Source organism: Hypomesus nipponensis, chromosome 14, assembly GCF_054491055.1.
Source record: "Hypomesus nipponensis isolate SF chromosome 14, ASM5449105v1, whole genome shotgun sequence".
NCBI lineage: Eukaryota > Metazoa > Chordata > Actinopteri > Osmeriformes > Osmeridae > Hypomesus > Hypomesus nipponensis.
The window spans coordinates 359,546-374,457 of NC_140374.1; the positions used below are offsets into that span (position 1 = coordinate 359,546).

The window sequence follows — 14,912 nt, forward strand, 5'->3', positions numbered from 1 at the left end:
CAAGCAGGCGATTTTACAGGCTGTGCGGAAATCCCCTCTCGTTGTTGATGGTCGGAAAATTTGCTTCTTCCCGGATTACAGAAACTACACGGTCAAACGGCACCAAGCTTTCTATCAAAACATGGATGCAGCACGAATCAAGGGTCTGGATTTTTTCCTGCTTTATCCGGCGACCCTGAAGATCAAGGAAGGCACCCAGTTTAGGGCATTCACCCTTACAAAAAAGAAGTATACTTCAAGTTTATTTTGTAAGTATACTTAGTATAAAAAGCATACTATTATCATGCTACTTAAAGTATACTAGCAGTGTACTTATTTATATACTATTTTTGTACTAAGTAAACTGAATTGGCCCACTTTTTAGGTCATTTAGTTAACTTTAAAGTACATTTATAGTGTATTTCAAGGTTTACTTTTGAATACTGTAAAGTAGCCTGTGTAGTGCACTTTCAGTTTATCAAGTATACTTCCTAAAGTACTTCAAAGTATACTTTGGAATACTCTAAAGTGACCTGTGTAGTGCACTTTCAGTTCATAAAGTATACTTCTTAAAGAACTTAAAAGTATACCTTGGAATACTCTAAAGTAACCTGTTAAGTGCACTTTCAGTTCATGAAGTATACTTCCTAAAGAGCCTCAAAGTATACTTTGCAATACTTTCAAGGGCACTTTCAATTAATGTAAGTACCTCAAGAAGTAAACTTAGTAAATTTTATTTTACTATGAATTACTAATACATTTTAATGTTTAGGGGCCCCTCAGACACCTCAGATATTGCATCACATGGTTAGACTGCAGATTCTGAAAGAAGCTACCACCTGCACAGGCATATATTTCCCACGAATCCAGCTATTCTGATTAAACTTAACAGTCATTTAACTCATGGTTACAATGGTAAACCAGCACAACAATGACAATTACCACGCAACAAAGCACTACATTCTAAGCAGACACATTTAAAAAACAAAATTCATGAAGTTACATTTGTATTTCGAACAAACGGCAAACTTATCAGCAAATTGTAACACTATTTACCACCTTGCATCATGGGAATTGACTAGCCAATGAGCCACACTATCTTCATTATTTCACGTTGTTATTTCGTTCTTCAGTCAGTTTGACAGTATAACCTTCAACTTCTCAAGTAGCTTTTTCGTTTTTTTTTCCATTAATACTCCAATTGATAATTATTAGTATAAGAGCATAGGGCTTCAGAATGTTTTGGCAGTAATTAAGGTTACAGCTTCAGTAACAAAAAAAGATTCAATGTGCAATGCATTATACATTTTCATAGACATGAATTATTAGAATGAGATGAATCTAAAAAATGTAACCTGTAATGTACTTTAAAATTATTTGTTTTAAAATTATTAAAATTTAAAATTATTACTGTTTGCGGATGTTGTTATGTTTTTTTTAGAACATCCCTCCCAGTCTCTTCCTCACCTTCTATACTTATGCAAAGAGTATGGAAGCTTATCAGGCTTTAAAATTAACTGGTCAAAGTCTGCACTACTTCATTTAAATGATTCTGCTTGCAATTCAACCATTTCTGCTACCATCCCCGTAGTTAAACATTTTAAATATTTGGGTATAAAGGTTTTCCATTGCTTCAACCAGGTTGTTAAGCATAAATACTCGGTTACTCTGAACAACATTTCAAAAGATATCGGACATTGGGTGGGTCTCCCCATGTCTCTTCAAACCCATATCTCTGTGGTTAAAATGAATGTTTTACCCAGGGTTAATTTTGTGAGCTCTATGCTACCTCTTTCCCCTCCTTCTGATTATTGGCATAAATTACAGTCAACAGTGTCAACATATATTTGGAAAGTCAAGCGGCTGCGACTTAAAATATCCACTCTACAGAGGAGGAAGGGAGATGGTGGCTTTTCAGTTTCCAACTTAAACATTATTTTTGGTCCGATGTGTTAAGGCCTCTCCTCACCTGGTTTGACCCGGATACATCTGTTTGCTGGCGCACTTTAGAAAGTGCTATGACAGACCATGGTCACTCCATTACATTCTTTTTGCTATTAATTTTGCTCTAATAAACAGTGCCAGCTATGCTTTGGGCCCATTATCGCTCTTATTAAAACGTGGAGATTTGGTTGAAACATATTGCCATATAGCATGTACCTGGCATTCACTTTCTCCGTTATTCAACAATGCAGCAAGCCTGATTGGTGGGAGGCCTATAACAGCTCCACAGTGGCAACAGAGGGGGGTTCATTATCTAAAGGACATTTTTAGCGAGGCTGGGTTGTTACCTTTTTCCGACTTACAAAACGCATTCAGTCTACCACGTTCCTCATTTTTCTTTTACCTTCAACTAAGATCAGCACTCAAGGCATACGGTGTCCCCTGGCAGAGACCTCTGCCCATCCAACCCATCCGGAAATTATTTACTATGCAGCCAAAAACTTGTGGTATGGTATCCAGGCCTTATCAGTTTTTGGTGATATCAAGCCGCTCTGGCCTTCCTATTGAGAGGGTCTGGGAACGTGATTGCCCAGTCCTTAACACAGATCTTGACTGGCATGATGTATGGTCTAACATTCCGGAAGTATCACGCAATCCAGACCATCAGCAGATTCACTACAATTTCATTCATAGGACATATTTCAAAATGCATCACATGAAAGTAATTTACAGCCCTTTATGCACTTTCTGCCCCCCAAACGCTCAAGGTCCATATCTTCACTTGATCTGGGATTGCCTCCTGTTTGTCAGTTCTGGCACATTGTTGCATCCAAAATGTCTGCCTTGATTATTGATACTGTACCTGTTACTATCAGTGTTTTGATTCTGAATGATTTGTCAGCCCTTCAGCTCTCTAAACCTCAAAATTGTGCTGTATTCGCTGGACTGACAGCTACCAAGAGCATGATTGCAACCGGTTGGAAACCACCTCATTACTTGTCTATTTGCACATGGACCCTTTCGTTTTTGGATGTCATATATATGGAACTGTACAGCTCGCATCAATGGAGCCTCAGAAAAGACTTTGGACACATGGCTCAACACTGCTGAATCCTTGAAATCCATGCTGGAGACTTGTGCGATAACCTTCTTATGTCTATTTGTGCATGTGTTCAATTGTGATCCCTTATGTTTTATGTCTGTCTCTTTGTCAATGTCTGTGTGTTTATGTTTGTCTGTTTCTGTATGTCTTATTTGTAAGCTGCAGACATCATTCTTACTGTTGCGGTTTTGTCTCCCTCCCTCCTCCCCCTCTTTCCTCTCTGTGTTTTTTGGTCCTGGGACAGGTTCTCATGTCTCAGCATATTGTTTGTCATTTGAAAGAACTCTATGTGACGGTGGTCTGTCACCCTGTGTGACTAGACTGAATAAAAACATTTGATCACAAAAAGAAAAACAGCTTGTCATTACTTTGAACTGACAGAGTGAAAGAGAGTTATGTTGCCTGGGTATGGGTAAGTACATGAGTATATCATATGTATGTATACTGTGTTCGTATGTATGTATGTATGTGGAGTCAGGTGGCTGAGAGGTTAAGGTTAGCGGTTAGGGAATCAGACTAGTACTCAGAAGGTTGCTGGTTCAATTCCCGGCCGTGCAAAATTACGTTGTGTCCTTGGGCAAGGCACTTCACCCTACTTGCCTCGGGGGAATGTCCCTGTACTTACTGTAAGTCGCTATGGATAAGAGAGTCTGCTAAATGACTAAATGTAAATGCATGTATACTGTGTGTGTATGCATACTGTGTGTGTATGTGTGTGTGTGTATGTATACTGTGTGTGTATGTATGTATGTATGTATGTGTGTGTGTGTACCTTCTTCATGAGGAAGTCGTTCATGCTGCGGTAGTCGTGGGCGCTGGTGAGGATGTGCAGCGAGTCGTTCTGCCAGGGGGCGGGGTCCAGAGCCGCGCTGCTGATCTTCACGCTGCGCCGACGCACCTTTGGACATGGCTCTTTGTTCTCCTTCCACTCCCCCCGGCCAACCGCCCCTGTCTGCCCCGGACTGGGGGGGGAGATACACCCTCTGGAGAGAAGGAGGGAAGTGGGAGAAAAGAGAGACAGAGTGAGGAGGAAATCCCCAGTCACAAAGTAATACAGAGAGTCCTGTTCACAGATAAGACGTCCAGCCCTGCCCAGTCTCCTACTCCGGGTCCCCCTAGTCCCCTAGTCCCCTACCCCGGGTCCTTCCAGTCCCCTACCCCAGGTCCCCCCAGTCTCCTACCCCGAGTCCCCCGGTCCCCTACCCCGGGTCCTCCCAGTCCCCTACCCCAGGTCCCCCCAGTCTCCTACCCCAGGTCCCCCCAGTCTCCTACCCCGGGTCCCCCCAGTCTCCTACCCCGGGTCCCCCCAGTCCCCCCAGTCTCCTACCCCGGGTCCCCCCAGTCCCCCCAGTCTCCTACCCCGGGTCCCCCCAGTCCCCCCAGTCTCCTACCCCGGGTCCCCCCAGTCCCCCCAGTCTCCTACCCCGGGTCCCCCCAGTCCCCCCAGTCTCCTACCCCGAGTCCCCCCAGTCCCCCGGTCCCCTACCCCGAGTCCTCCCAGTCCCCTACCCCAGGTCCCCCCAGTCTCCTACCCCGGGTCCCCCCAGTCCCCCCAGTCTCCTACCCCGGGTCCCCCCAGTCCCCCCAGTCTCCTACCCCGGGTCCCCCAGGTCCCCCCAGTCTCCTACCCCGGGTCCCCCCAGTCCCCCCAGTCTCCTACCCCAGGTCCCCCCAGTCTCCTACCCCGGGTCCCCCAGTTCCCCCAGTCTCCTACCCGGGTCCCCCCAGTCCCCCCAGTCTCCTACCCCGGGTCCCCCCAGTCCCCCCAGTCTCCTACCCCGAGTCCCCCCAGTCCCCCGGTCCCCTACCCCGAGTCCTCCCAGTCCCCTACCCCAGGTCCCCCCAGTCTCCTACCCCGGGTCCCCCCAGTCCCCCCAGTCTCCTACCCCAGGTCCCCCCAGTCTCCTACCCCGGGTCCCCCAGTTCCCCCAGTCTCCTACCCGGGTCCCCCCAGTCCCCCCAGTCTCCTACCCCAGGTCCCCCGAGTCCCCCCAGTCTCCTACCCCGGGCCCCCCCAGTCTCTTACCCTGGGTTTGGCCTAGCTCCAGCTGGCACCTGCTGCTTCTTTTCTTGTCTCCATGTTTAGTCTTACCCCAGAAACGCATCCTCCCACGCCTGCTGCGGCAACACATACACACATACACACGTACACAATCACATGGCTTGTAATTCACCCAACTTGCATAAAACCATGGCAACAGGTTTGTGGGCATTGTCCCAGGTTACCTGCTGTCCTGGCTGCAAGTCTTGCTGAGGGCCTCCACCTTGCCCAGGTCACCTGACGACATGGTTTTGTGGATCTTCTTTTGGTCCTTGTGAGAGGGCTGGGGAGGGAACGTCCCACATTACTCTTCATCTGCTTTCAAACAGGCACCACCCTCAACATACTAGGGGCCTGGCTGGAGAATGATGCCGTTAAGACAGAAAACCTTCCTACAGATAAAGAAATAGGTGTTTGTTTGATTGTTGGCTGGACTCCATTATTCCATGAGTTCATGCTTGCGGTCCGTTCTGACTGACAGCAGCAGCGCAACCCTGCTGAACAGGGAAGACAGGTGCTCCTGAACAGACGACCCTGCCTGGAGCAGCTGCCTGAGAGCGAGTTGGAGTTTGGTAAGTTATGCTGTCCAGTTAGGGAGAGAGATCATAGTTAATGTGGAGGGCCATGGGTGCAGGTTAAACAGATGTTTTTTGCATGCAGTTGAAACAAGAGGAAGGTTTGCCAGTCTTCAGTCTAACCCGACCATAACCCTAACCCTTCACAATCAGCCGTAGAAGAATTGTCGCAGTCATCAGTAAACAGAGTTTGAAACAGGGGTTAACGTTAGCGCCTAGTCGTCAGTAAACAGAGTTTGATACAGGGGTTAACGTTAGCGCCTAGTCGACAGTAAACAGAGTTTGATACAGGGGTTAACGTTAACGCCTAGTCGTCAGTAAACAGAGTTTGATACAGGGGTTAACGTTAGCGCCTAGTCGTCAGTAAACAGAGTTTGATACAGGGGTTAACGTTAGCGCCTAGTCGACAGTAAACAGAGTTTGATACAGGGGTTAACGTTAGCGCCTAGTCGTCAGTAAACAGAGTTTGATACAGGGGTTAACGTTAGCGCCTAGTCGTCAGTAAACAGAGTTTGATACAGGGGTTAACGTTAGCGCCTAGTCGTCAGTAAACAGAGTTTGATACAGGGGTTAACGTTAGCGCCTAGTCGACAGTAAACAGAGTTTGATACAGGGGTTAACGTTAGCGCCTAGTCGTCAGTAAACAGAGTTTGATACAGGGGTTAACGTTAGCGCCTAGTCGTCAGTAAACAGAGTTTGATACAGGGGTTAACGTTAGCGCCTAGTCGACAGTAAACAGAGTTTGATACAGGGGTTAACGTTAGCGCCTAGTCGACAGTAAACAGAGTTTGATACAGGGGTTAACGTTAGCGCCTAGTCGTCCCCTCCGGCCCCCGCAGAAAGAGCAGCTAGGGGGGGGGGGGTGAGCAGACCAGGGGACAGAGAGGAGGAGATGGGGGGGCCACCAGACCCCCTGGACGCTCACCATCTCAGAGTCGCTGTAACAAGCGAGCTCTGGGGCACCCCCTCCTGGGCGTGGCTGGGGGGACAGGGGGAGGGTGCGGGAAAGGGCGGGGGTGTAGAAGGCATCGTCGTCCTCGTCTGATTGGCCCGCACCCTCAGAGTTACAGCGGGTCAGGAAGTCGGAGCGAGTCCGAGACATGCGTGCTTTCTTTTTGGGACCTGGGCGGCCCAGCTGCTGCAAGCACACAACCTGCACAGGTAAGCAAGGTAGCCCTAACCCTGCACAGGTAAGCAAGGTAGCCCTAACCCTGCACAGGTACGGCTTGTTGTGTGTGTACAACCTGGTATAGCCTTCCAATGTTGAAAGGTGTAAGGTATAAGATAGTCTTGACTCCTGTTGACTCCCTCAAGTGGATTCTCAACACAGTTGTTCCCTTGAATGTGCTAACATTAGTCATAACACTATTTATTTAGCAAGCACTTTAAACCACTTCGAAATACAGAGCAGATTTAACCTAGCAACCTGTTGAAGCTCGCCCACCCTGCCTGCAGCTCACCTCTCTGGGTGTGGTTCCTCCAGCCTGGTCCCTCAGCATGGCCAGGGAGCGCTCCTTATTGACCAGGTCCTTATCCGACCTGCACACAGCACACAGCGCACTGGTGGTACTGAATACACCCAGTATAACACTACTGAGTACACCCAGTATAACACTACTGAATACACCCAGTATAACACTACTGAGTACACCCAGTATAACACTACTGAGTACACCCAGTTTAACACTACTGAGTACACCCAGTATAACACTACTGAGTACACCCAGTATAACACTACTGAATGCACCCAGTATAACACAGTCTATGGATACTACGACGATAACACGTAAGTCAGGGTATCTGGTGGTGGATCCTACATCTATTTAGAAAAACAATTGAAAAAGCTATATATTATATCAGATGTTGTGTTTTCATCTAAAATATATATTCATGTTGATCAGAGGCCAAACATTAGGACGACTTTGAGAATCGCTAGACACTGATGTATCAACTTGTTGTGCTCTCTGAACATGCATCGATGTCACACTCACTTGGAGAAGGGCAGCTTGCGTCTGTGTGGAGAGATGAGCGGTGGTTTCTCTGTCATGCTGATGGTGTTGGTGGGGGTGCTGTGTGCTGCAGTAAGTTTGCTGACCTCCCTGGGGTCCAGGCCTGGGCTGCAGGACAGGCTGCCCCCAGACGTCCTCTCCTGGCTGGGGGGAGCGCTCGGGGCGGGGGCCTTGGGCTCCAGGACAATGTGGATGTCCACCTCTGAGGAGGCAGGCTCAGAGGTGGAGGGAGCAGCTCTGTGGGGACTGGAGGAGAGGAGCGCAGCAGGCATCCTCGCCCCAGGCACACCTCTCTGAGGCTGGGATGGTCCTGCCTCCAGACTGGTGGGAGCTGACTGCACCTCCCCCTCCTCCACAGGGCTCTCCTTCTGCATGCTGATCACCACTACCACGGGCCGTCGCGAAGCGGACTCTCTCCGCTCTGGGAGGGCCTTGCTGGGGCTGACTGTGTGAGCGTCCTGTTTGGGGCTGGGGTCCGAGGGGATGTAGAAGGTCGCTCTTGGGGTCTCCTCCTGGGTGAGTGACAACAGGGTTGGGTTTCCAGAAGAGCTGAACTCATACTCTGTAGGGATGGAGTCCATCGGAGACCCACATTTGTCCAAGTCGTCCTTGGTAGTCTGAATCGCCCCGGAGAGGAAAGTGGGGTCATATGGCTCCACCTCGTCTGAGTTGAGGAGCTCGAAGCTTCCATGACTGGCTGGAGACCCCCTGGAGGGGGGGTGTTGGTGGTCCTCAGGGGCCCCCGGAGAGGGGGGGTGTTGGTGGAGGCTGCTGTCTGGGTCCTCAGACAGAGGGCCTCCCACACTGCTGGTTCTCACCCTGAGCAGCTGCAGGCTGAACGTGGCTTGTTCCAGCTCCCTCATCCGCCGGCTCTCTCTCTTAGACCTGCATCTGTTGGTCATCTCGTCGCTGCTTCTTCCTGCCTCTCTGTCCCCCACCAGACACTCAGACGGGTCGTCTGCTGAGGGTTTGTCTGAAATGTCTAGGAGTTCTCTGTCCTCCAGCATACCTTCCTCCAGAACCATGATGCTCTCTGGCTCCTCCCCGGGGGTGGGGCTACCCAGCCCCTCCCCACAACGCTGCTCCTCCAGATCCCTGAACCTGAGGAGAAAGGATGCGTTCACCTGACCATGGGCCCACTTCTCTGAGCACCTCCAGGTACACCACCTCACCAGCAGGTCTGCGGAGTACTGATGCATATGAGCAAAGCAGGTTCAGGTTTGGCACTCGGGCAGCGTGCGTCATATCACCCATTGCTGTGTTCTCAGCCCATAGGCTTAGCTCAATAGGCGGCGCTATAAAGTTACACAATGCACGCATCGTTGATTACCTACTGTTCTGCGCTGCTGCCACCCACCACCATCCCCTTCACCCCCATGTGGTCTGTCTGTCCTCCCTGTGGGGGATTTAACTTGTTGCTCCCTGCCTCATGTCATGCATGCTGCAGTGAAGGCAGGGAGCGCTTCCCCATGTACACCCATTCCACCAATGTTAAACCATTTGTCATGTGTATGAATAAACGGTGAAATCAATCACGTGAGTGTCTTGACTGAACCTGCTACGCTTCGTAAAAACAGAAATTGTCTTTAAATCAAACTAATAATCAAATTAGATGATCTAACCCTGGTTCCCCTCCTAGAGCACCTTACCCTGGTTCCCCTCCTAGAGCACCTTACCCTGGTTCCCCTCCTAGAGCACCTTACCCTGGTTCCCCTCCTAGAGCACCTTACCCTGGTTCCCCTCACCCTGGAGCAGCTCAGCTCACCTGAGCCGAGCGAGGTGTCCCCTTCCTGCAGCCTGTAGCTGCAGGGCCGCCTCCCTCTTCCTCCAGTAGGCTGTCCTCTCTCTGTAGCCCCTCCAGGCTGCCTGCAGCGTGAGGGCTGCCTGGCCACGGCGCTGGCACCAGCCCCTCCAGCTCCTCTGGAGCAGCAGGGCCGCGTCCCTCTGCAGCAGGAAGCTGCTCCGCTCCCGGTATCCCCGCCACGCCGCCTGCAGCCGCAGTGCCGCCTCCTGCTGGGGGCCAGGGGCCGCTCCACCCAGCTGCTGCTGGACGCGGTCTCTCCACCAGCCCTGAGGAAGCAGGAGCCATCAGGATGCTGACACTATGTGATCAGGTTACAGTAAGGTTGGCAAGTGCAAGCTAGGAATGACAGAAATAATGTACTGAAGTTTGTGGAATTTTATAAAAAACTATTTATCAAGTGTCATGACAATGACAATTTTGAGTTAACAAGTAATATAAGAGTGCAAATAAAGTTGTTTTCCAAATCCAGAAAAGTATAAATTACTGGAAAATATTCCAGAGAGTAAAACTATGTGCTGAGGAATTTTATGGACAGATTCATGTGCCAATTAACAGAGTCTAAGAATAAAATTTTTACTGCCTTAACCAACCCTGCACTTAGTGATACCAGATATACCTCTCAACTCTGGAAACACTGGAACACGCATCTATACCTGTACATGTATGTATGTATGTATGTATGTGTGTTTTGTACGTTCCCTTTATGTAATATGTGGTAGTTAGTATGTCGTGTACTTTTCTATCTGGACCTTGAGTCTGCAAATAAAGTTTATATATATATACACTTGTGACATCACCAGGGGACAGGTAGTGGAGGGATGTTACATCCCTGGACCAGAGAGGGGGCAACACTACAAAATGGTGGCAATGGCCCACACTACATCTCCCAGAATCCCTCACCAAGTGGACAGGTGTAGATGTGTGAGCCACCTAATTAAGTTAGGACTAGAGAAGGGGGAGGGGAAAGAGCAGGGGGAGAGACCAGAGAGACAAAGGGCACATGGCTGGTTAGTTTGGACCAGAGAGAAGCAGGTGGAATACTAAGCCCTGTTGGGTGAGTGAAGGACGGCTTTGAAGGGGAAAGTCCGTTTTTGTTTAACTTTTGTGGACAGTTTAAGTTTTGAAGAAGGAACCTGCCTGAGTTAATTTTTTATGTTGGCTCCTGGAAAATGAAGGGCCCTCTTTTTGTGGAACCTGTTTTTGCATAGTCCTCCCCACCCTGTTGCACTGCCTCACTCTTGCCTGCCCTAGTCAGGTCTTCTCGTGACGCGACAGAATATTACAGTTAACTTCAACAACGTTAGCTCTGGGCTTTCTCTCTCCCTTCCTCTCTCTCTCCTCTCTCCCCTCCCTCCCCTGTCCTCTACTCTCCCTCCTCTCTCCCCTCCCTCCTCTCTTTCCTCTCTCCCTGTCCCTCTCTCACTCTTCTCTCTCTCCTCTCCCTCTTTCCTCTCCTCTTTAACTCTTTCCACATGGACCAAGCAAGCGTGAATCCACAGCAGCTGTGACCAGAACAGAATGAGCTGAGATCTGCAGCTAGAACTGAACGGCTCTGAAAGGGTTAAGGTTAGGCACTAACACACGTAGGGTTAGTCACCTCGTAGGCACACACTAACCCTAACCCACACGTAGGCACCTGTGTGGGATGAGGAGGATTTTGTTGGTATGATGTCTTTAACCTGTACATTCAACACTATTCTGTATAATCCACCCACCTGCAGCACGCTTGCGGCTCGCCTCATGCTGAGGAAGCGTTTCCTGCCCAGCACGGCCCGGAAGCGGCGCTGCAGCGCCACGATGCGCCGCAGCACCTCCTGGTGGAGGAGGGACTGCAGCCGCTGGCGCTGTGCCTCCCGCAGGAACACCTGGGGGGGGAGGCGGGGCATCAGCCACTAGACACATCCAATACGCATGACATACAGTGTCATAGCATATCACTAGAGGGGAGAAGTGTAGCAACAGGTTTATAGGAAAAAGGACATGTAAATAAGTAGGTGTAGCTCAGAGGTCGAGCGTTTAACTGCAGACCAAGAGCTGGTAGGTTCCAAACCCCTGTGTGCTTTTGATACAAGTATCTGCTAGATGAACACATGACAGTATTATTATTGTAGGTAAGAGAGAGTTGGTACCATGGTGTTGCCCACTTGGTAGCCGGCGGGCGTCAGGTGGACCTGTCTGAAGAACTCTCTGATGCCTGACTTGGTGGGGCTGGTGCCCCGAGGAAGCAACACGTGGAAATGACGCACAAAGTCCTGAACACACACAGGACACAGAAGAACACACAACGCTACACCTCAAAACACACAGCCACTAAATCACATCATTATGTTTCTGATCTTTTACATATTTCCTAGTTTATCTGTGAGGGATGGTCTAACTCAGGGGTTCCCAATCCTGGTCCTCGGGCCTCCCTGCCCTGCATGTTTTAGATGTTTCCTTGTTCCAACACACCTGATTCCCAGGCCCCAGGCCCGAGGACCAGGATTGGGAACCCCTGGTCTAACTCACACTGTGTAATGATTGGCTGGTGTGAGGGCTCACCTGGAAGGTGTACTTGATGCTGTATCTTGATTGGCGGATGCGGACAGTTTCCAGCATGCCTGTGTACCTGAGCTGGCGGAGCACCAGGGAGTCGTTGAAGCGCAGGGGAAGCTGGAGGAAAGGAGGGGAGATGATGTCACATCCTGCTTCACCACAGCCCTAACGCCTGGCTCCCTGTGGAGCTACATACCTTGTCAGCGTTGGATCTGATACACTTCACAAAGTACGGCTCGGACTGGCCCAGGGTCTCCATCAGCTTGTTCAGGGAGGCCTAAACAAACAAGAACAACAACACCACCACCACATTTAGTCCACCAGATGCAGTACACTCTGCAGGCCACAGGAGGGCGGCATCTCACCTGGAACTGGGCGCTGATGCTGGGGGCCTTCTTCTTCTTGTGCAGGAGAAGCAGGGACTTGGTGATGCGGTCGTGGAGCGTCACACTGCTCAGGTGTCTCAAGGAGCGGACACTCAGCAGCTGTTTGGGCAGGCTGGGTCTGGACCTGGAGGGCTTACTGCGCCTGGGGAGGGGGGACTGGGCTGTTAGGGTGTTCATTTGGAGATATATATATATTGTGTGTCTGTATGTGTGTGTATATATGTGTGTGTGTGTAAATATATATATATATATATATATATATATATATATATATATATAATGTGTGTGAGTATATATATATATATATACACATATATATATGTGTGTGTGTGTGTGTGTGTAAATATATATATATATAATGTGTGTGAGTATATATATATATATATATATGTGTGTGTGTGCTCCGCTCACAGCAGGAGGCCCTGGGCTCTCTCAAGCAGCTTGCTGCTGGCCGAGTTGACAAACAGGCCGTCTTCATCCAGCCCTGAGGACAGCCTGGTCAAGCCAGGGCTGCGGCCGTTACAGCCCACACCCCCTTCCCTGTGGAGACGGAGGGAGGGCATCAGATGGAGAGGTGTGAGAGAGGGAGGGAGGGGAAAGACAGAGGAGGAGAGGAGAGAGAGTGGGAAAGAGGGAAGAGAGGAGGAGGGTAAAAAAAGGGAAGTAGGGAAGAGATGAACGTGATACTGAGGGCAAGAAAGATGGTTGCTTGCAATTCTTACTGATAAACCATGCAGGAATACATACACACACAACATAGCCTTGAGTCACATACCAGGTAGATTTCTCATTCAGTGCGTTGATGCCCTGAAGGTCAGACAAGGGAGTCCTTGGATTCTTACGAGTGATGTCTGCAAGAGAGAGAGAGACAGAGAGAGAGACAGAGAGAGACGGAGAGAGAGAGAGAGAGAGAGAGAGACAGAGACATAGAGAGAAGATGGTTATGATTAGCTGCTCCAGATGGGCAGGCCTGAGGCTTGCTCTGCAGCTCTGCCATCGTCAGTATGTGTGAGTGCGAATTGGTGGATGAAAGGCAAAATGTAAAGCGCTTTGAGTGCCGCTAGGGTAGAAAACGCACTATATAAATGCAGTCCATTTACCATTTACAAGTGCTGTCTACAACATAGAGAGAGGACGGGGTGGATGGTGTCCTGATGTGGCGTCCGTCACGAGAGGAGAGTCCTAAACACTAAGAAGGATCATCTGTAACCCTGCTGATGTACCAGCAACTGCAGCACCCAAACCCACAGAAACATCCAGAGAGACACTTCCCTGCTCTCCCTTTCCTAGTCCTCTGTAATTCACTCCCTTCTCCCTCGAGAGGACTGAATGTAGGAGCGGTGTCTCCCAGACTGCTTCCTGTGGGAGCAGGTGTGACTATGCTGAATGTGAGCGGTACATGTTGGCGCACTGGCTAAGCTAGTCACACAGTTCAAGCCAGCGGCTGTACGTGCCGCCGCAGCATCGATCTGCATCAAGATGCTTGAAGCATCAAGATCATCCCCTGGGCTGATGTCACTCATTCAGTGTCATTACTGGCAAGACACACAAGCACCGAGGGGTCAGCACAGATCTTAGCAAAGAGTGAGAAAAATGAGATAAGAGAGAGAGGAGAGAGACAGAGAGAATAGTGAAAGGGGGCAGTGAAACTAATTGAAGTGAGGCAGTCTTACTGTGTTTCTCGTCCTTGCATCTCTGCAGGATCTCCAGGCTCCTCTGGTGCACAGGGTGGTGCAGGAAGCTAAAGCTGTCCACACTCTTGACCACAGGACAGGGCAGGCCAGGGTCCGTACCTGGGGAGGAGAGAGGGAGACGAGATACAGAGAGACAGACAGACACACAGACACACAGAGAGAGAGACGGACACACAGACAGACAGACAGACAGACAGACAGAGACAGACAGAGAGACAGACAGACAGACAGAGAAAAAGACAGAGAGAAAGCGAGTCACGTTTAAGGAAAGGTGATAAAAATCATCTGTGGTTGAAGGAGCCACTGTCCTCCTAATGCATATTTAAACATCCCAGAATCACAGTCCGTCTCTATGGTGATGAATAATTAAAATGCTGAGTTCGGGGGTGGTTGAAATCAACACTGAAAAGATTCAGAAGACACATTATGTGTTGGCAGAAACTTTCTCCTCAGCCCTGGGGCAAGATAACTAACTAGATTCTTCTGTGTTTCTGGCGTCCCAGAGATCAAAACATCCTTTCCTGTGTGAGTGTGAGCGTGTGTGTATGAGGGAGTGTGTGTTTGTATGAGTGTGAATGTGTGTGAGTGTGCCCACCAGTCTGATGGCAAACCCCACCCTACCACTAACTAACACATTTTCTGCGGGTGTTGTTATTGTATGTACTGCTGTTCGTAGACTAGCTCCAGCGCTTGTTGCTAAATGATAGCAACTCACCAGGACACTTCACCAACTCTCCACTCATGCTCCTTGGACCGTGCATTTAATTGGCTTTGACGGCCATCTGTTCTCGGCAATTCCTCATTTGGCCTCTCATGTCTGACAGGTTCTAAATTATGATGGGC

At 49.5% G+C, this 14,912-nt stretch overlaps 1 protein-coding gene across 1 annotated transcript in view; it reads right to left on the minus strand.

Moving 5' to 3' along the window:
* The window catches only part of myo9ab (myosin IXAb), a 92,987-nt gene that overhangs the window by 13,643 nt on the left and 64,432 nt on the right, over positions 1-14,912 (minus strand). The window contains exons 15-29 of the mRNA XM_084671981.1: positions 14,049-14,168; positions 13,151-13,226; positions 12,787-12,915; positions 12,355-12,517; positions 12,186-12,266; positions 11,996-12,106; positions 11,584-11,706; positions 11,170-11,319; positions 9,416-9,720; positions 7,633-8,751; positions 7,102-7,180; positions 6,567-6,779; positions 5,252-5,349; positions 5,052-5,143; positions 3,798-4,006 (exon numbers count right to left, since the gene is read on the minus strand). Of these exons, the coding sequence (XP_084528107.1) occupies positions 3,798-4,006; positions 5,052-5,143; positions 5,252-5,349; positions 6,567-6,779; positions 7,102-7,180; positions 7,633-8,751; positions 9,416-9,720; positions 11,170-11,319; positions 11,584-11,706; positions 11,996-12,106; positions 12,186-12,266; positions 12,355-12,517; positions 12,787-12,915; positions 13,151-13,226; positions 14,049-14,168 (3,068 nt within the window). The remainder of the gene's footprint in view (positions 1-3,797; positions 4,007-5,051; positions 5,144-5,251; positions 5,350-6,566; positions 6,780-7,101; positions 7,181-7,632; positions 8,752-9,415; positions 9,721-11,169; positions 11,320-11,583; positions 11,707-11,995; positions 12,107-12,185; positions 12,267-12,354; positions 12,518-12,786; positions 12,916-13,150; positions 13,227-14,048; positions 14,169-14,912) is intronic.